We start from the raw sequence: 21,399 nt of genomic DNA, 5'->3' as shown, positions 1-21,399 counted from the left end.
ATAGATGAGCTGCTGGCCAAGCATCTAGTGCATTAGAGTGGGGGGCTGGGAGCCAGGACTCCTGGGTTCTGTGCCAGGCTCAGGGAGGAAGTGGGGCCCAGTTTTAAAGCAATAGTTGTTGTTTAGGTGGTTTCTCTGCTAAGACAGTGTCCAATGATCATTTCCGTTCACCGTTTGCAGCGTGTGGATCTCAGAGAGCCGATGGGGGTGGAGCATGTAGAAGATACAGAGTTAAGGGGAGTGAACTCAACACACAGGGGAGGGCTCTTGTGTGCTGGGTACAGACTCATGGACACGTTACTGGGAAAACTCACGCCATCCAAATCTCTCTCTGTGCTGGGTTCTGACCTGCCCAGGTGAGTCGAGACGATGGACAGAGGGCCCCACATTGGGTCTCAAGGGGAATTTCCTTTCTAAGGCCCCCTAGAAGCCACAGAAATTTGCCATTTTCAAGGCAAACCAGTGGGACTCCCTGCCACTGGGTAGTAGTAGTGTTAGGCTGTGAGACTCCCTGCCACTGGCTATGAGTGGGGTTAGCCTGTGAAACTGGGTAGCACTGGGTTAAGCTGGAGCACTCAACAGACAGAAGTAGGAGGTGAGATCTGTGACATGGGTGAATTTTTCTCTCTTTTTCACATTTTACAAATCTCTAAGAAACAGGACCCCATGTCTCTCCCACAACCCAGGAGTTCTGACCCCCTCCCTGCACCCCATTCCCAGAGCCAGTAATAGAACCCAGGAGTCCCATTAGGCAATTCCAAAGAGCAGAAAGAACTCCAATCTAACAAGGCCGTGGGGGGGACACAGTCCAAGGCAGAGGTAAGAACCCAGAGGTCCTAGATCCAGCCAGGAATCTAGAACCCATAGACTTTGAGTCTGAACACATTGAGAGGCTTACAAGAAATGAGATTCCAGAGCCAGCTAGTGATGCAGAACCCAAGAGAGTCAATTCGGACGGAACACATTGTGCAGGGCTGGCAGTACGGCTGTGGGGCAGAGAAGTAGGTCAGTGGATTGAGACTTCCTGTGTTACAATGAGAGTGAGAAGGACGCTGCCCTTTCTCAAGAGTCAGGGTGTAGCAGCAATTCCTGTGGCAGGCAGATGAGCTCAGGGGTTGGGGTGGCTTTTTCCAGCTTCTAGCACTGAGCTCCACCATCATCAGCACCTGAATACTGGGAGTCAAGAGGCTGATTCCCCACATCCCTGAACTGGTCTGTCCCTGCCCTGCAGACAGGTTGGACCTGGCGTCTGCTAGGGGGAAACACCCTGTGTCCCATTCCCCCTCTTTCTGAGCCAGCCCATTGTCCAGATCACTGCGACAGTATAGCTCTGTATTTGACCTACCAGACTGTCCCCTTCCCCACTGCTCCCATGTCTTCTGTCCCTCATATCCTCCTCGGCTGCCCATAGTTCTACCTTGTACCAGTGAGTTCCACCCCTATAGCCCAGTTCCTGAGCATACCCAGCCCGGATATTGTGGAGGACCAGAGGATGTCTAGTTAGGTCTTGTCCAATAGTACGTTCCTAACCCCCTCTGTTATTTCTTCATTCCTTCTCTTCCGCTTTCTCTTTTCCTCTCCTCTGTTGTCCCTTCCAACCCCTCTTCTGTCTCTCCCCAGGGCACCATGGACCGAGGCAACACGCCCCTCCCACCAACCACTGAGGTGAATTCCAGCCAGACTTCTCTAGCTGTGAGCGCCGCTCACCTGACCTCTGCAGTGTTGCTCTGCCCCACCTTCCTGGTGGGTGTGCTGGGGAATGGGCTGTACCTGTGGGTGCTGGGACTGAAGATGAGGAGGACAGTGACCACCCTCTGGTTCCTTCACCTGGTCTTCTGTTCCCTCCTCTTCACCCTGCTGATCCCCTTCTTCACTATCTCCCTCCTCATGGATTTCCACTGGGTCTTCGGCACAGCCATGTGCAAGTTCCTCAACACCTGCATCTCTGTGGCCATGTTCACCTCTGTCTTCCTTCTCACGCTCATCAGTCTGGACCGCTACATCCTCACTCACCATCCCATCTGGTCCCGGCATAACCGCACCCTCCCCCGGGCTGGGAAGCTGGTCGTGGGCATGTGGCTGACCTCCTTCGGTCTCAGCGCTCCCTATCTGGCTTTCCGGGAGACCCGGGTGGTAGATGGGGGCAGAATCATCTGCATCAATAATTACGCCCTCTCTGGAGACTGGAATGGAGCCAAGACACAGAACCTGGGCAGACGGGTCCACCTGGCTATCTTCATTGTCCGGTTCCTGCTGGGCTTCCTGCTTCCTTTCTGCACCATCGTGATATGCTATGTTCGCGTGGGGCTGAAGATGAAGGAGAAGAAGCTGGTGTGGGTTGGAAAGCCTTTCAAAGTCATGTTGGCCGCGATGGTTTCCTTCTTCCTGGGCTGGCTGCCCTACCACCTCTACCACGGCTTGAAGCTCTCCAAGAAAGAGGTGCCAGAGTCAGTGATGGATGCTGTCTTGGTCATTCACACCTTCACATCCTGCTTCAATGCCTGCTTCACCCCCATCCTCTACCTTTTCGTGGGGGAGAAGTTCTGGCAGGTCTTCAGGACATCTCTTCTCACTCTGGTCAAAGCGGCTTTTATCGACGATCTCGGAAGCAGTGCCTCTGAGTCTAGTGGAAGACACGGGTCAGAAGTCGATAACACAATACAGTCGATGGCCTGAAGGTTCCCAGACTTAGGGAGAGTTGAAAACTTACCATCCCATTTGTTCTAGATTCCTGATGGTTCTAAATCCAAATGGTTTTCAGGTATCTTACTGTTCATAAAGCCTGTAGTATCCCTGGATTCTAGATTCCATGCTTTCTCCAGAATTCAATGCATTCTAGGTCACTCAATTTTTTCAAACTCAGTGGTCATCAATGGCACCAGATTAGTAGCAAGCTCCAGAATCTTGTTTGTTTTAGATCTCTCAATGTGTTCTAACTCAATTGACTCTCTTGGCTTCTGCATCACTAGGTGGCTCTGGAATCTCATTTATTGTAAGTCTCTCAATGTGTTCAAACTCAAAGTCTATGGGTTCTAGATTCCCATCTGGATCTAGGACATCACTGGATTCTAGAGTGTTTTCAAACCACATAGAGTCTAACAGGTTCCAGATTGTTTGCTGAAAGTTTCATTGTGATTCTAGATTTCCAAATGTTTTTAAATCCATTAGATGTAGAAGAGTCTGCATTATCATAGCAATATCTAGCTGTTCTCTAGTGCTTGTCATCAGTAGATCTTAAAGAACTTTACAAGGAGGTTAGTAGCAGTCTTCCAGTTTTTACAAATGGGGAAACTGGGACACAGACTAGGGAAGTGACTAGGCCAAGGTCACCCAGTAGAACCTTTGGTCCATCCAATGGCAGAACTGGGAACAAACCCATGTCAGCTGTGTCCCAGTCCAGGTCTCTGTCCATGGATCCCCTTAGATTGTGAGCTCTCTGGGACAGGGACTGTCTTTTCGGTCAGGACTCGGGCTCCCAGTGCTACCGAAAAAAAAAATAGCAATAAATAAACCTTCCTGGACATTCCTTGAACTACATCGATTCTGTATGTTTTGTGGGGTGGCTCTGACATAATTTACAAAGACCAAATGACCCACTCACTGGGATATGTCGTGTGGGGAGGCTCTGGCTTATTTTAAGAGCAACTGGTAAGTAAAACAAGCCAGCAGGGCAAGGAGCAGCTCCAGAGAAACCACCTATCATGAACATTCAGGGTGGTGAAGAGATATTTCCAAGAGGTCTGCTCTAGTTCAACCAGGAACTAATTCAGTGACGACCTGCAGCAGGTCAGACTAGGGGACCACCATGCTCCTTCAGTCCTTGGAATCTCTGATTCTATCCAGAGGTCAGGCAGATGTTGTCAGGGAGCTGAACCAGTTGTCACCTGAACCCACTGGGATATCTGAGGAAGCCAGGCCTATGTGGGCCACCAACCCCGGCTGGAGGCTGTAGATAAGTTAAACATGTGCTTAACTCCTCTAGTTCAACAATCTTTTTTCCATTCCAGCTGCTCAGATGAAACAAGACTGCCAAGCATGACAGATAACACCTCTTGCTGATTCAAAATTCAATAGGATCTCATGGATTCTAGGAATCCTGAGCCAGTTCTTAACACCTGGGGTCTCAGGTCTATCAGTGTTTTGAATCTGAACTGCTCTGATGTGGGCTAGATTTAGAGCATCATGTTTTCCAAGCCGCTGTGTTTCAAAAGCCAATGGAGTCCTATGTATTCTAGACATACAGCTGATTCTTGAACAGCTCGGGTGCTAGGTCTGTCAAAGTATAAAAATCCAGACAGATCCTATGCGGTCTAGGACATTCTAGTTTCCAACCTCATATATGATATCGTAGATGACATAGGACTAGTTTGGGTTTCCAAAATCTTTGACAGACCTAGAACCCAAGAGGTTCAAGAACCACTCAAATGTCTAGACCTCATGGTGTTCTAATGGGCTTTTTAAATGTTTGTGCGTGTGTGTGTGTGTGCATAAAATACACGCACGCACACACACAATAGTACTGCAGGTGTAATGCTAAGATTATGTCACAGAGGTGACGGAAATCACAGAAACCGTAACTCAGCGACCTTCATGACATTGGCAGCCTTGCAGCTGACCTGCCACTGCCAGAAGTGGGGGACTTTGCAGCAGCCCAGCTCCCCGTGGTGGCAGGGGACCCTCCAGCAACTGACAGTGGTGACCCCTGAGCTGCTGAGCCACCACTGCTTGCAAAGTTCCCCCCAGCAGTGGCTCAGCTGCTGTGAGCAACCAGAGCCCCTCGCTGCTCCCAGCTGCCACCATCGGTGGCAGAGGGACCCCGGAGCTGCTCAGTGGCTGTGAGTGTGAGGGATCCCTACGGCTCCAGCCCCGCAGGATGGCAGGGGGATCTCTCCCAGCTACTGGGCAATGGGGCTCCTGCAGGTTCCAGCCACTGCAGAGGGTGGGGCACGGTGCTGGACCCTCCTCCCTCCCCATTTTGTCAGGGATGTTTTTAGTAAAAGTCAGGCACAGGTCACAGCTTCCATGATATTTTGTTTATTGCCTGTGGCCTCTCCATGTCTTTTACTAAAAATATCTATGACAACATTGTAGCCTTACACCTTGGTTCTAGATATTTGGCTAGTTCTTGAACCTCTTGAGTTCTAGGTGTGACAATGTTTGAAACCCAATCAGATCTGACATGGTCTAGCACTTCAAGGGATCCAAGCATCTATATGTGTGAAAAAACAATAGTGTCCTGTGAATTCTAGATTTGTGGCTAGTTCTAGAAACTCCTGGGTTCCAAGTTAGTCCAGAAGTCCAACCCCCACTACCCCCAATTGTTCAGAGCAACCAGAGACGCAAAGAATTGGTTATTGGCACAAGACTTACATGCCATCTGTGGTCCCAATTCAGCCCCCTTGTGGCTGAAGACACCAGGTCAAAGATGATAATAGGGCCGAGAACTCAAACATCTCCATGTTTAGATCAAAAGAGCAGTGGCTGTGTCCCTAAGCCCCCAAGTGTCAGCTCAACGTGGGTGTTACCCTCAATTTCCGGTGGAAGCCGTACCTTGCAGAGGTGTGAACTGCTATTTAGCACAGGTGTGAACAGCTCGAGGAGTGGACTCAGTTCTGCAATATGGCTACACCGGTCCTCTGTCCCGTGGCATAGCTGAACTCAGGGGCCAACCAGGCTCTACGTTTCCCAAAGTTCGACCTCTTTCCTTTTCCCCCTTGCTCTGCTCGGAGCTCAGGTGAAGTGGAAGTAGTCTCGTGGCCTGTCAAAGGCCGTGATCAAATGTCTTGATGTTTTTGGTCTTTTGGCCTCGAGATGAAAACCTTGTCTGGGTCTCTTGGAACATTATCTAAGCTATATCTGTTCTTATCAGTTTAATATCTGATATGTTCTTAATTTGAGGACTGTATATTAAACTGATTTTTGAAACAGGGAGATGGAGTAGGAGCTTGCTCTGTCCACCCCATGCATCAAACTGGTACTGCAGTGTCTCCAAACAAAAAAAAATGATAACCATCCGAAAATGTTCACACAGCACGTGTGGGGAGGGGCCAGTATCGTGGGAACCCCTGGACCAAATGACCCCAAATTTGCATCACAAACCCCACTCCTGCCTCCATTGCTGAGTGCTAGTTTTCAAGGCAGTTGCCCCCTGCACAGGGGCGTCGGTGCAATGTGTGAATATTAACAGCAGATCATCTTCAGGGGGCTGCATCTCCTCACATCTCCCGTCAAATGACCACCCTTTGCTCTCGCAGACTCCAGCAGAGCCCCTGCGGCTTGGTGCCACTTTCCAAGTCCATGAGAGTCTGCAAGTGTTTTTCAGAGCGGTGTGAAAAAATTAAGAGCAGCTCCTTTTTCACGAGGCTTTAACTGAGAGCCCCGGATCACAAGCCTCTGAACCTGCCCCACTCACTCTGCCCTTGGCCTTGCTCTGAGACGGCCAATTTCAAGCCAAGCCGAGTGGGCGAGTGGATTTCAGAGAACTTTAGCTCGTCGGTCCTGACAGGAAGAGGTTTCTCCGCAGCCCCGCTTGAAGGGGTGCCCTTAGCAGTTCTGCCGTGGGCAGGACTCGGGCTCCCAGTTCTGAGCTCAGCGTCTGCAGCACCTGGTTGCAAGCGGCCCCTTGAATCCAAGAGCCCTTTCCTCTCTCTGCACACTCACGTCCAACCTCGGGACATCAGCCCGGCCGCACTCATGCCAGCCACTGTCACCGAGTCTCTGGGGCTCGTGCCTCTTTGAGAGCCCCGTCGAAGCTCCAGCCCCTTTACACGTGACTGCCTCCCAGGGGCGATGGGTGGAATTGATATTTGGACAGGGGATACCGCTGGACCCCACATTTCTGTGCATCCCTGGCCCTCCATGCCTGACTGGTCTAAGGAGCCCAGCTGGGCAGTAGTGGATAATCCATTGGACTGACGGGGTCTGTGCCCAGGGGCTCTGGACAATTGGAGGCCCCCAGAAAAATGGACGTCCCACCCCAGCAGAAATTCCACAGCCCTGGCAGAAGCACCAGGTGGGCAAGGTGGGGGAAACCCCTGTGCCCCAACACCACTCCCTGGCAGAAGTGCCTGGCAAAGTGGGGAAAGCCCCAGTGCCCAGACCCCTGCTGCAGCCCTGGGACTGAAGGGCTCTTGCTTTCTACCAAGACCTCAGGGTTAGTGGTTAGAGCAGGGGAGGGGTGACTTAGGACATCTGGGTTCTAGACCCAGATGTGGGAGGAGAGTGGGGTCAAGAGGGTTAGAGAAAGTGGGGGGGGCTGGGAACCAGGGCTCCTGGGCTCTATCCCTGGCTCTGGCGGGGGAGAGGGGGCTAATTTTAAAGCAATGGCTGTTTCTTAGGTGGTTTCTTTGCTAAGACAGTGTCTGAATGATCATTTCCATTTATGGTTTGCAGCTTCTCCAGCTCACAGAGCAGGTGGAGGTGGAGCGTGTAGAAGACACAGAGTTAAGGGGAGAGTCCTCAGCACACAGGGCAGCACAGACTCACAGACACTCTGCTAGGCAAACACACATCATCCGAGTCTCTCTCTGCGCTGGGTCCTGCGCTGCCCAGGTGAGTCGAGACAATGGGCAGAGGCCCCTCCTTGGGTCTGATGGGGAATTTGTTTGCTAAACCTACCTAGAAGCCACAGACATTTGCTATTACCAAGGCAAACCAGTGGGACTCCCTGCCACTGGGTATTAGTGGGATTAGCCTGTGGGATTCCCTGCCACTGGATATTGGTGGGATTAGCCTGTGGGACTCCCTGCCAGTGGGTATTAATGGGGTTAACATGGGGACTCAATAGACAGAGATAATTGGTTGGATCTGTGCCTGGGTGAATTTTTCTCCCTTGTTTCATGTTCATCAGATGAGGTGTTCCCTATTTACGAATCTCTAAGCCACAGGACCCCATGTCCCTCCCACAGCCCAAGAGTTCTGACCTCCCATCCCTGCTCAACCCCTCCCCAAACCCAGGAGTCGTGGCTCCCACACCCCCTTCTCTAGCCATTAGGCCATTCAGCAGAGTACAGAGGTTGCCAGTCTAACAAATCTGGGAGGGGCACATTCTGTGACAGAGGCAATAGCCCAGAGGTCCCTCGTGCAGAGCTGCAGCAAGGCTGTGGGGTAGAGAAGCAGCTCGGTGGATTGTGGCTCCCTGTGTTACAATGAGGTGATAAGGATCCTGCAGACTCTCTCGAGTCAGGGTGTAGTGGCAATTCCTGTGACAGGCAGATGAGCACAAGATGGGTGGGGGTGGAGTGGCTTTTTCTACCTTGTAGCAGTGAGTTCCACAGGCATCAGCTGCAGCATGCTAGGAGCCAACAGCACCGATCCCACCTCCCTTAGCCAGCCAGTCTTAGGTCCTGAAGCCACTTCAGAGTCAGTGCCTCCTAGTGGGGAAAGGCCTCATGTCACATTCCCTGCCCCGTTGAGCCAAACATCCCCCTGTCCCTTTCCCCACTTGCCACACATCTGCTATCCCACTTTCCCTGCCCTGCTGCCCATAGCTCTGTGTAGCAGTGAGTTCCTCTGGCCATGGCCCGTTGCTGAGAATACCCAGCCTGGACATTGTGGAGGACCAGAAGGTGCCCAGAGAGGTCCGATCCCATAGTGCCTTCCTAACCCCCTCTGTTAATTTCCCCATCCTCCTCCCCCAGTCTCCTTCTTCCCCACCTCCGTTGTCCCTCCAACCCCTCTTCTGTCCGCTCTCTATGTGCTCCTGTAAATGCATCAGGGAGGTTTTCCAAGCTTTTAATCCTTCTCTTGGCTCTTCTCTGACTCCTCTCTGATGGTCACCATCCCCCTGGGACTGTGGGCACCGGAACGGGACACAGGATGCTAGCAGGGGTCTAGTGGTCTACATACTAGCAGGGGGGGTCAGGACTCCTGGGTTCTTTCTCTAACTCTGGGAGGGGAGTGGTATCTAGTGGTTAGAACATGGGGGAGGGGCCAGTAGCCTGATCTCCTGGGTTCTATTCTGTTGATAAAGTGGATGTCTTTGGCTGGATGGTGAAGAAGATACTGTTCTTCCATTGCTGAGGCAGGAGGGTCCCTGTATCTCTGTCTGCCCTCCTTTCCTCAACCTCTTTTGGTCCCTCTCTCCTACGCCAAGGATCTCCCCTGCCCTGACACTGCTATCGACCCCCACGCCAGCAGAGAATCCATCTCTGGCCATCCTCATGTGAGTGGGAGGGGAAATCAGTTCACAGCTGCGTGTATTCTTATTTGCCATCATCCTGCCGTGAGGGGCTGGACCTGCAGGTGTTGGGGCTGAAGATGAGGAGCAGTGACCAGCCAGTGGTTCCTCTACCTGGTTCTCAGCCCCCTGTTCTCCTCCTATTGTACATTGGTATTTGCTGTGGTTCCGCTGGATCCAGCACCCCCTATAGGGGAAAGACCCCTTGTCCCTTTCCCCACCTTCCTGATTCAGCCAAGCAGCCAGATCAGAGCCACATCGTGTTCTCTTTGTGGTTCTGTGTTTGACCCTGTAGAGTATTTCCCCCTTCTCCGCTCCTCCCACTCGCACTGTCCTCCTTTCCCCTCTCCACCTGCCATCCCGTCTTGTAGCAGTGAGGAAGGGAGCTGCAGAGCGACCTCTGGCCACAAGGGGGCACTCGTGTAGCAGGCACCAGAGACCCACGGGTAAATGCCACTCGTGTCCAGTGGTGGGTGATCCCGTGGGTTAACCCTGATTGTGTCCAGTGGTGGGGGGGGGTCCCCTAGGTTAATGCCGCTTGTGTCCAGAAGCAGGGGGATCCCATGGATTAGCCACACTGAGGAACAGATCTTGCGATTGGGCATCTGCTTTCATGAGGAAAAACATCTATCTGCCCTGGGACTTTTCCTTTCTGGAGTTGCCCACTGGCAAAATGATTGTGTTTGCCACACCCTGGGCATTCAGGCCCACACGCAGGATGGTTCCATTTCGCTACGACGGCATTTATAACAACCCTTCCTTGTCTCTGGCTTTTCCTGTTTTCACGGCTCTTGATGGCAGGCTTTTATGAGTAGCAGGACGCCCCGCAGCCCGTGACCGCAGGAGCGCGTGCTTACAAAAGGCAGATTTACACTGCAACCTACGCACGTGGTTTTCTGGCTCACCGGGCCTTTTCGAGTGCCTTGCCGTGGTTTCAGCAGCCCCCAGCACGTTCAAGGGGTTCAGTTAGTCTCTGTCACTGCCCTAGCTCACGCCGAGTCTCACACCATGCCACACCCAGTCCTTAATGCGAGAGTCCCACACGTCTCCACATTCACAAGATCACGCTGACAGTTCTAGACAGATGTCGGACTGATTTATACTTTCCCCATCTGGCTGACTTCCAGTGCAAAATTCCTGCCTTTCAGCTGTGAATGCTTCTCCACCCTGCACAGCACCACCACTCACTCCTTAAGAGTTGTATATTTTTCTCTGTCACATTATCAAATTGAAACCTGTTCAATTTCCTCTCCCGCCTGCCACCTGGGGAAACCAAGCTGTTTGCAGCCGTTCATCTCTTTGTCTGCACATTGCCCCGCTCAAATCTCGGCTTCTTCTTCTCCGGTTCTCTCCGTAGTGCCATCCCCAAATGTCCAAAAATCCTGAGTCGGGCACCCCAAAAAATCACGAGATCATGTAACCATAGTAGATTGGGGGGTTATTTATTTGCCTTCTGCTCTTTGAGCCTTTAGGGGGCACTGGGGACACACTTGGAAGCTTTCTCCACCACCATGAAGGTTAGAAACTTCCTCTGTTTTTTTTTTTTTTTTAAGAGGAAAGGCTGAAATCGTCACAGATCCACTGATGCCAGGAGCTGGGGCTTTAAGGAAAACAATACAGATCATGTGACCCACGATGGACCCATTAGAGTCGGGAACACCGTTTTCTCGAACGCTGACGTTGCAGAAGACATTCGTTGGCCGGTTCTTGCTCGTTCTCCTCTTTTCTTACTTTTCGTTTCGTTCTGACACCACAGCAACAAGTGCTGCCAACCAGCTGTTATAAGAAAAGCCGCCGTCCCCTCCAGCCCACGTCTGTGTGGTGAGGTCACACTTTGTTATGGTTGGATCTTGTTTGCACACACACACACACACCTGCCTCCAGTTGCTATATTGGATCTGGACTAGGTCAACCACAAATGGAAGCCACAGCTCAGACTCTGACTTAGCAGCAAAACCCACAGCAGAAAGTTTAGCTGCTTAAAAACCCGGCTGAGGTTGCAGCTTAGCAGAGCCTTGGGTCCTTGAACTGGAGGGGAGGGGTGCTGTATCCTCTCAGCAAGTGCAACCATCTTCAAACCCTGGAAATGCCCCAGACCTGTGAGTTTTTGAGTCCTGCTCTGGGCAGGTTTTGCTCTGCAAACTCCTCCTCTCCTGAGGACAAAGGTTTGCTTGAAGATCCGATGTTTCAAAGGCCTCTCGAATCCACGGGTGCAGTCGGATTGTCTTGAAATGTGTGTTGCCTCTTCAGCACTGGGGGGATAGTGCACTAGGACCTTCTGGGACCATTTGGTCAAGAGGCCCTTTAATACAGCTTCCCTTGCCCCCATCCCAAAGTGCTTCTCTGAATTTTTTCAGACTGCTTCGAAAACCACATGGAGGCTGGCAACCTCTTGGATGATGGGAGAGTGCCACGGGGACTATGGGGGAGATTGTGCAGCTGGGAATAGAATCCAGGATTCCAGACCCCCGGCCCCTCCTGCTCTAACCACTAAATCCCACTGCCTTCCCAGAGCTGAGGATAGGACCCAGGAGTCCTGCCTCCCAGCCCTCCCTGCTCTAACCACTAGATTCTTGGCCAGGAGCTCATCTACTGGGACATGCCTGTATGAAGAGAAAGGGCCCATAATTCCAGAAAATCCTTTCCCAAGGGAACAGAAGAAGAGCACAGAGAGAAACTCTCACCAAAGGCTGAATCACCAGGACAAAACTCCTGCCCAAGCAGGGGAAGGGAGTCTAGTGGTTAGAGCGGGGGTGGGGAAGAGGGGGGAGGCTGGGATCCAGGACTCCTGGGTGCTCTCCCTAGCTCTGAGAGGGAAGTGGGGTCTACGGGATTAGAGCAGTGGGCGACTGGGAGCCAGAAAAAGAGAATCGAAGGCTCCTGTATGTTATCAACATGTTGTGGGTGCGTCCCTAGGTGAAATGCTTCCACTTCCTGTTCTAGGTGAAATGCGCAGCCCTCCTCAGAGTTTCATTACTCAGCCCTGGAACCCTGAACCCCCTGAGGGGAACCCAACTTTCTGGGGAAAATAACCTCCGGACTACATGGTAAGTGAGAACATGTGCCCCATGCTCTTGAGCCAGCCAGTCCCCCCAGATTAACAACACGAAGCATTCTCTGTGTAGCTGTGGGTTTCAGCCCATAGACTATTTCCCTTCCCCCACTCCTTCCTCTCCTCCCGTTTTCACTATCACTCTGTTCCCCCAGCCCCCTTCCATAGCTCTATCTTGTGGCAGTGAGTTCCACCAGCCATGGCCCAGTTGCTGAGAATACCAAGTCTGGATATTCTGGAGGACCAGAGGGTACCCAGAGAGGCCCACTCCAATGGTGCCTTCCTAACCCCCTCTTATTTCTCCCTTCCTCCTCTTCCCCTCCCCCTTTTCCCCTCTTCTGTCGTCCCTTCCAACCCCTCTTCTGTCTCTCCCCAGGGCACCATGGACCAGGGCAACACAACTCTCCAACCAATCACGGGGGTGAATTCCAGACAGACCCCAGCAGCCATGAGGGCCACTCACCTGGCTGTGGCCATGCTGCTCTTCACCACTTTGCCAGTGGGTGTGGTGGGGAACGGGCTGTACCTGTAGGTGCTCGGGCTGAAGATGAAGAGGATGGTGACCAAGCTCTTCTTCCTCCACCTGGTTTCCTGCTACCTCCTCTTCACCCTGCTGATCCCCTTCTTCGCTGTCTATGTCCTCCTGGATTTCCACTAGGTGTTCGGCATGGCCATGTGCAAGCTCCTGCATCTCTATGGACATGTTCTCCTCTGTCTTCCTTCTTGCTCTCATCAGTCTCATTGCGACACACTCACCTGCCACCCCATCTGGTCCCGGTATCACTGCACTCTGGCCCCAGGCACGGAAACTGGTTGCAGGTGTGTGGCTGGTCTCCTTCACTCTCAGCACTCCCTACCTGGCTTTCCGGGACACCCATGTGGATGCGGGCAGGATCACCTGCATCAATAATTACACCCTCTCCAGAGACTGGAATGGAGCCAAGATGCAGGACCTGGGCAGACAGTTCCACCTGGCCATCTCCACAATCCGGTTCCTGCTGGGCTTCCTGCTGCCCTTCTGCACCGTCGCGGGCTGCTACGTCTGCGTGGGGCTGGAGCTGAAGGTGAAAGGCCTGGCACAGAGTGGGAAGCCCTTCAAAGTAATGGTGGCTGTGGGGGTGTCCTTCTTCCTCTGCTGGCTGCCCTACCACCTCTACTATGGCTTGATGTTCTACAGAAACGTGCCACAGTCAATGACAGGTCGTCATCATCATCATGTTCTGCTTCAACGTGTTTCACTCCAGTCCTCTACCTTTTTGTAGAGGGGACGTTCCAGCAGGTAGCAAGGACATCTCTGTTTGCTCTGGTCAAAGCAGCTGTTGATGAGGATCTCAATAGTGATGGGTCTGGACCAGAATCTAGTGGGAGACATGGGCCAGAAATTGACACCATGGAAATGGAGAAAAACTTGGAATCTTGTGGGTTCTAGAGACTTGGATATTCTGGACATGAGTTCCAGGTGTCTCGATGTTTTAAAACTTAATAGAGTCCCTTGGGTTCTAGATTCCTAGCTGGCATCATAATCATGTGTGTTTGTTTAAAAAACCCAGTAGGATCCAGAAGGTTCCATGTCCCTGTTTGGTTCTAGAACCCAGGAGGTGCCATGTCTACAAATGGTTTTAAACTCGATAGGCTCCCATGGGTTCTAGATTCCAGGCTGGGGCTACAATCTTTGTAGTTTTTATATATCCAGATAGTTTTGCACAGCATAATATCCCATGAGTTCCAGATCTCTCAGTGTGCCAAAGCCAGGTACAGTCCTGTGGGCTCTAGGTTTCTGACTAGTACTAAAATCATGATTTCTGAATGATTTAAACCTTTGTGGTGTCTTGTGGCGTTCCAGAATCCTGTCTGTTTCTAGAAACTTCTGTGCTCTCAAAATATTAAAACCTGATCAGATACCATTTGTTCTAGAATGTCATCAGTTCTAAAGCCAGTCAATGATTTAATGGTGGGGTTCTAGGCTCCTGTCTGGTTGTATAACCTCATGGTTCTAGGTCTATCAATGTTTTTAAATATCCAGAACAGTGCTCTAATTAAAAGAAAACCCCTCCTGCTGCTGTATCTAAAATAGAGAAGACTCTCCATTCTGCTGATGAAGTGCATGGACCAATGATCTCTCTATAGCTGTGTTTTTTCAGAAGTCCAAGTTCTGTGGCTTCATTGCAGGAGATTCTTACAAAAACACCAAGGGCTACAGACCTCCGCTTTCTAAAGTGGTCCATCATTTTGGTTGCCTGTAAATTCTGGAGGTTCCTGACATGCAGCTCCTTCAAAGAACCCTGCTTTTCAGAAAGAGCTGAGTCGTGATTCTCTGAAAACCTGGCCCCTGTAAGTGGTGTCAAGATGGACACCCCACCCCCAACCATGTAGACACTGAAAATCACTAGTTTGGGAAATTGATCCCAAAATCCAGTGGAAGCATGGAGTGAACAAGCCAGATCTTGTGTTGATATAAATCAGTATAGCTCAATTATCCTCAGTTCAGAACTCATGGATTCTTTTCCCAGCTCTGTGAGAGGAGAGGGGTTTAGTGGTTGGGGGCAGAGATGGGGTGCAGGACTCCTGGGTTTCATCCCCAGCTTTGGGAGGGTCATAGAGTCTAGTGGGTTAGAGCAGGGGGGCCTGGGAGCCAGGACTCCTGGGTTCCTGCCCAGCTTTGGCAGAGTTGTAGGGTCTAGTGGTTAGAGCAAGGGGGGCTGGGAGCCAGGACTCCTGGGTTCTGTCTTTGGCTCTAAGAGGGGAGTGTTGTATTCCATGCTTTGACCTCTCCAGGTCATTGATCCCAGCAACACACTGAGGGCCAGCCTCTGCTACAACAGCCCCACCCCACTTCCCTGTAACACTATCTTTGTGCAACACCCTGCAGCGTTGCGATGAGCCCGGAAGTCTCTTTTGCAAGCAGGTGTCTGAACACTTTCCCCCCACCCCCTCCCCGCTGTGGGCAGAGCCATGTGCAAGGGAAGCTGCTGGCCACCTGCTCGCTGGGCTCCAGAAATGGACTGGTTCCACATCGGCCACTGGGGTCTACCGAGGTGGGGGGCGCTGGGATCTGCATGGGGTGGGGGGAAGAGGAGCTGGGATCCAGCTCGGGGACAAGCTGGGAGCTGTGAAGGGTAAAACTAGTTGAGGGATCTGCCGAGGGGGAGCTGGGATCTGCGCAGGGCAAGGCCAGGTCAGGGATCTGCAGAGGCCGTCTGCCCGGTGCAGCGCAGGTTGGGAAACTGCTGTGGTGGGAACCAAGATGTGTGACCTGGGTCCTTCCGCCAGGCTCTGGAAGGGGAAGTGCCCGTTGCTCAGAGGAACCCTTCAGATGTGGGACCCAACCCCACGAGGGAGCTGAGCTGCCCTGGGCCCTCAACAGCTCCGGCGGTGGTAGGGGAAGAGGTTGCGCCTTTCCCCTGCCGCCCACCCAATACATAGGGAGGTAAGCTTGGATTCTCTTTGAGCAAAGAGGGCTACGAGTCAGGACCCCTGGCTCTGGGAAGGGAGGGAAGTGGTATCTAGTGGTTAGAGCATGGGGAGGCAGCTGGGAGTCTGAACTCCTGGGTTCTATCCGTGGCTCTGGGAGGGGAGTGGGGTCTAATGGTTAGAGCAGGGGCTGGCTGGAGCTAGGACCCCTGGGTTCTTTCCCAAGCTCTGGGAGGGAAGAGGAGGGAGGAGATCCTAGTGGTTAGAGCACCTGCATAACTGGCAGTTCCCAGGTTTCGTAAGAGCGCTGGTGCACTTTGCACAGCTGGGTGGTGGTCCCTTCCCCTGCTTGTGAGGGGTGGGGGCAGGGGTGGGCTCAGTGCCCTTGGGGTCGGAATCTGGTAATCTAGGCCCAAAAGAAGGGATGTTGTGGTGGTGACTTTGAGACCACAGAGCCGTGTGGTTTCCCAACACTTTTTCCGGGACGGGGAGGCTGCGAGTGTGGGTGGGGGATGGGGATAGAGTTTGCGGGGGAGGAGCAGCATGATGGGGGAATGAGGGGGCTAGGAGTTTGGGAAGCTGGGGAATGAGGGGTTGGGGGCATGGAGCAGTGGGGGGGTTGGGAGGAGGGACTGGGAGTCCAGGGAGAGGGGGGATTTTCGGGAGGTGGGAGATGGGTGGAAGTGTGAGGAGGCTGGGGCCATAGGAGATGTGGCAGTTTGAGGGAACGAGGGGGTCCTGTGGCCAGTGTCTCACTGGGACTCTTTCACACACCCCCAGCAGCCTCCCTCACCTCCTAGCCATGAACGGCTCCCGTGCCCCCCACAACGCCACAGGGGCTGTGGAGGATGCCATGCGGCTCATCGCCATCAGCACCAATGCCCTGGTTTTGGGTCTGGGCCTGGCCGGCAATGGACTGGTGATCTGGATCACCACGGCCGGCCGGGCCGGGCCACCCACCTTCCCCTCAGCCTGCTACCTCCACCTGGCTGTGGCCGACCTGCTCTTCTCCGCTGGGCGCATCCCCGCCATCGTCCAGGAGGTCTTGAGGTCCCGCTGGCCCTTCGGCCGAGCCCTCTGCAAGCTTCACTCCTTCACTCGCTACTTGGTCGTCTTCGCCGGCGTCTTCGTGCTCACCCTCATCAGCCTCCATCGTTGCCTGCTGGTGGCTCAGCCCGTCTGGGTCCGGAACCACCACAGGCCCAGGCTTGGGTGTTGGCTGATCACTGGGGCCTGGATCCTGGCCATCTGCTTCAGCATCCCCTACCTGGTGGTCAGGGACGTGGAGACCAAACGGGGGGAATCCTTCTGCGTCTACCGGACAGACCTGCGGCATTTCGTCGAGATGCCCCTGAGGTTGAGCCGGTTCCTGGGCGGGTTTCTGATCCCTTTTGCCATCATTGCTACGTCCTATGTGGTCTTGATCTGGAAGCTGAGGAGAAGAAGCTGGGTGGGTTCCCAGCGGACCTTCGCCTTGGTGCTGGCCGTGGTGGCTCTCTTCTTTGTTTGCTGGTTGCCCCATCACGTCCTGGTGCTGCTCAGTACGTACCAGAAAAAGAAGGAGATCTGGGGCGTGGCGCTCAAGCTGGCCAACGCCTTGGCCTACCTCCATAGCTGTCTCAATCCTGTACTGTATGGGCTGGTGGGGTTCACCCGGAGCAAGGGGCGCCGGAGGGGCTCCTTCCTGGGCATCTTCCGCAGGGCCCTGGCTGAGGAGGAGGAGGGATCGAGTGAGATGAAGGCATCGCAGAGCACTAGACGGACTAGCTGAGAGTGGAGGACTTGGGACTCCTGGGTTCTATCCCCAGATCTGGGAAGGGAACAGAGTCTAGTGGGTTAGGGCAGGGTGAGCGAGGAGTCAGAACTCCTGGATTCTATTTTTCAGGTCTCTCGTTATTTCGTTATGTGTGTGAGCTAAGACCAATCTCCGAATCAGTCTCTCACCTTCTGCTTCAATTTCTTCATCTATAAAATAAGGGTAGTAATCCTTCTGTTGTCTATTCAGACTGTAAACACAGTGGGGCATGGACAGTCACTCACTGTGTGTCTGTGCAGTGCCCAGCACAACGGAGGGCTTTGATCTCATTCGGGGTCTATCTATGTTAGAGATTATGAGACAGCTTCATCAAAACTGTTGGTCCTTGTGTGAATGGCTCAGTTTTGTGGAGTTTCTTGACTCAAAAAAGTTTTGGAAGAAAACTTTCAAAGTTGTCGCCAGCTCATGTTTTGAAATGTCCAAAATGAAAATTCCACATTTCTGGCCCCCAATTTTTTTTTCTTTTTAAATTTAGGCTCACTTGTGTTTTTAAAGTTTTCAGATGGTCAAAATTTGAAATGAAACATGTTGAAATGATCAAACCAAAATATTTTGATCGACCCAAATTGAAATCCCCCACCCCCTGATTTTCATGTTTGTGAATATTTTTGAGATTTATTATGTTTCCTCTCCATTTTGCACTGGCAAATTTTTCAAAATCTCCCCTTAAAATGTTGCAGGCCAGGAAATAGCTGCTCAGATCTACAGATTATTTCAGAACGGCTTCCTGTGGAGTTGGAACTGTGTGTGAGACAGTCACAAGTTGCATGAGAGGCAGGGAGTCTTGAACAGGAGATCTATGTGAGACCCAGAAAGGGAACAGAGAGGCAGTTTCTTGGGCACAAAGCCTACTGGAGAGGCAGGCATGGGCATTGTGGTGCAAGGAAGCTGCCTGCTGCCCCTTGTTTCTACAACAGTTGGAGAATAAGGAGAGTGTGTGTGTGTTCTCAGTAAATAAACAAGATTATACCAAAGAATGGACCTGATTCAGAGCATCAATTTCTCCTCCTAATGGAACTTGCAACCCCACCAGGCCCAGGATATTAGCAAACCGCTGGGTTCAAAAGAACAAAGAGTTCCCAGAAAAATCAGGGTACTGGGCTGCCCTGTACCCCTTAGTGTAATTCCCAATGTGGGTAGACATACCTGCGCTAGCTTCGATGGAGGTAGCATGCTTAAAATAGACGATTTAGCCACAGCTAGTGGGGCTGGTTGCCCTGAGGATGTACCTAGGGTCTGGGACAGGATCACATCACTGGGCTACATGGCTAGCAGGGGGGTGTCTCCCCGAGTTGAGAATCTCACCTCCAGCTGCAGTATAGATGGACCCCGACTGGTAGAAGGCAGGTGACAGCTGAACTGTTGCCAAGGGAGATGGTTTAAAATTTTCCAGCGGAGCAGTTTCCCATCAGAAATCACTGATTTGACAACATGGAGACATTTTGGGGCAGGAATCAATTTTTGTTGGAATTTTTGAAGCAAAATTATCAAACAGTTAAGGCTGAGGCGTTTCACTGTGTCTTTATTGTGTTGATTTTTATATAATTAATATCCAAGGAGAGTTGGGAGGATTCCAGTTTTATTGTTTTATGACACGGTTTGTTTTTAAATACCCATGTGAGACTTTTTCTGATCGACTTCGCATCTCACCGTGGCAGGGAAGTATGGGGAGGGCGGGGAGACAATGACTATTTAATGGCAGTAGATAATGGGATTCACGAAGTTCAAAGCTTTACAGCCGTTCAAATACAAATCAACATCACATGACAGACTATGCAAAGTAAATCGCCTTCAACCAAACTCAAAGTAGATCACAAGCAGTGTTTTTCTGACTTTGCCCATCTGTACATTTCAATGATTACGGCTGAAAATATTTTCTGGTGTCTGTACAGTGAAACTGACATTTACCGACAATGGCCCATAACAACCGAATCCTTCTCAGCCTAAATAAAATACATCTTTATAGACTCCCAGATTTCAAGGCCAGAAGGGCCTGTTGTGGTCATTTCGTCTCACCTCCTTTGTAACGTATGCCAGAGAACTGTCCTGAATTGATCTGTAGTTAATCTAGAGCGGATCTTTTAGGGAAAAAAAAATCCCATCTTGATTTTAAAATGGCCAGTGATGGAGACTCCACCATGACCCTTTGTAAACTGTTCCAATGGTGAATTGCCCTCACTGTGAAAAATGTACACCATTATATATTGGATAGGGATTCAGGAGACCTGGATTTTATTCCAACGTCTGCCTCTGGCTGGCTGGGTGTCCTTGGGGAAAGTAGTCACCAGTCTGTGCCTCAGTTTCCCAGACTAAGGAGGGATCTGATAATAGTTCTCAGTGGTGGGAAGGGCTGTTGTAAAGAGGACTGGGATCAATTGTTCTCCATGTCCACTGAAGGTAGGACACGAAGCAATGGGCTTAATCTGCAGCAAGGTTGGTGGAGGTTGGATATTAGGAAAAACTGTCTCTCAGGGCAGTTCAGCTTGGGAATCAGCTCCCAAGGGAGGTTGTGGAATCCCTGTCACTGGAGGATTTTAAGACTAGGTTGGACAGTCACCGGTCAGGGCCGGTCTAAGTTGACTTGGTCCTGCTTGAGCACTGGGGATGGACTATGGGAGCCTCTTCCTATGATTCTAATATAATAGATTAAAAAAAAACACTGCAATGAAGCACTTCGATGTGATCAAAGCAAAATGTTTTGTAAAGGCCGTTTTGCTATTTCTGAACTAATGCTGGGTTTGTGGGGAATTTTGAAATTTCAGCTTTGGGTGAAAGAAAATTTGGACCCATCAGAATTTCCCATGGGACACAAATTCCAACCGGCTCCTGTTGCCAACCCAAAAGGATGAAAAATCATGAGCTCAGCCCCCCTGAAAAAAATCACAAAATTGCCTTAAAAATCATGAGATTTGAATAATAATGATCAGTTTGAGATCCTTCTATTGAATTTCTGGTTCTTTTGGATTCATGTTTTCCAGCTCCTCGCCTCAAACTATGAGGGCTAGAAACTGTTTGTTTGTGGTAGTGAGGGCTGAGATTTTCCCCAGTCACATGCCTCCAGCAGCTGGGGATTTCAGATGAAATGTGCGATCTGGTTTGTTCACGTAGCTGGATGTTGTAAAGAGTCACTGAGTTTACACAGTCTCTCAGGTAAAGAATTATAAGTAGCACTTGTGACAGACTTGGTTTTGTCTGCACGTGAAATCTCAGACTCAACTTTTGCCAATGTTTTATTGGGCTACAGGGCAGGGGGTAAACATCTGAAGGGATATGGCTGGTGGCACGGGGCATGCAAAGTTACATGACCCAGGTAGACCAAATCAGGACAGTTCCATTGACTTGAATCTGGCCCATTGACACCAGTGGAGATACAGCCAATTGACCCCAGGTGGGGATTTGGCCCCATTATGTCCAATGGGCCAATGTTGATATCAGCCAGTCCCTTGCCCCGGGGTTAGATCAGAGCTTGCGCCCCCTAGAGGGGAAAGGCCCTATGCCCGATTGACCACCCCCCCAAGCCAGCCAGTCCCTGCCCTGGGGCTGGATCAGAGCCAGTGCCCGCTAGAGGGGACAGGCCCCATGTCCCATGACCCCCCTGTGAGCCAGCCGGTCCCTGGCCTGGAGCCTGGTGGGAGCCGGCACCCCCTAGAGGGAAACGGACCCATGCCCCATTCCCTGCCCCCTTCCCGTCCCCCCCCCCCGAGCCAGCCAGTCCCTGCCCTGGGGCTGGATGAGAGCTAAAGCTCCCTAGAGGGGAAAGGCCACCATGCCCCATTCCCTGCCCCCCTGAGCCAGCCTGGGGCGCTGAGGCCAGACGGTGAGAAATTAACAGGTTGTTGCTATCTGCAGGTGCCAGAGGCCGGCTGGGTTTCAGTCTCTCGGCACCGTCTGTGCTGGCCGGGTGTTGGGTTACAGGTGCTGAACAGGTAAAGGTCGTTGTCT

General features: G+C 51.8%; 2 protein-coding genes and 2 pseudogenes across 3 annotated transcripts; all 4 read left to right on the top strand.

Annotated features, from left to right (window-relative positions):
• The first annotated feature begins 285 nt into the window (after positions 1 to 285).
• On the top strand, positions 286 to 2,765 carry LOC127038246 (probable G-protein coupled receptor 33). The gene is made up of 2 exons (XM_050930767.1): positions 286 to 356; positions 1,621 to 2,765. The coding sequence occupies exon 2, from the start codon at positions 1,627 to 1,629 to the stop codon at positions 2,674 to 2,676; it is 1,050 nt and encodes a 349-aa protein (XP_050786724.1). The 5' UTR covers positions 286 to 356; positions 1,621 to 1,626; the 3' UTR covers positions 2,677 to 2,765.
• Positions 2,766 to 5,828: 3,063 nt separating this feature from the next.
• On the top strand, positions 5,829 to 6,008 carry LOC127038480 (uncharacterized; annotated as a pseudogene).
• A 6,604-nt stretch (positions 6,009 to 12,612) lies between these two features.
• LOC127038243 (probable G-protein coupled receptor 33) lies at positions 12,613 to 14,116 on the top strand (annotated as a pseudogene).
• Positions 14,117 to 15,366: 1,250 nt separating this feature from the next.
• Positions 15,367 to 19,422, top strand: LOC127038250 (C3a anaphylatoxin chemotactic receptor-like). Of its 2 annotated transcripts, none has more exons than XM_050930771.1 (2): positions 15,367 to 15,657; positions 16,425 to 19,422. In XM_050930771.1, exon 2 carries the CDS (start codon positions 16,444 to 16,446, stop codon positions 17,410 to 17,412), a length of 969 nt encoding a protein of 322 aa, XP_050786728.1. In that variant the 5' UTR covers positions 15,367 to 15,657; positions 16,425 to 16,443; the 3' UTR covers positions 17,413 to 19,422. The 2 variants fall into 2 exon arrangements, with proteins under 2 accessions (XP_050786728.1, XP_050786727.1); XM_050930770.1 differs by having other exon boundaries at positions 16,422 to 19,422.
• Positions 19,423 to 21,399: the final 1,977 nt, after the last annotated feature.

This window comes from Gopherus flavomarginatus, chromosome 20, assembly GCF_025201925.1.
Source record: "Gopherus flavomarginatus isolate rGopFla2 chromosome 20, rGopFla2.mat.asm, whole genome shotgun sequence".
In the NCBI taxonomy this organism is placed as follows: domain Eukaryota; kingdom Metazoa; phylum Chordata; order Testudines; family Testudinidae; genus Gopherus; species Gopherus flavomarginatus.
Note: the sequence above shows the minus strand (reverse complement) of the source record. Positions and strands in the feature narration are given on the sequence as shown.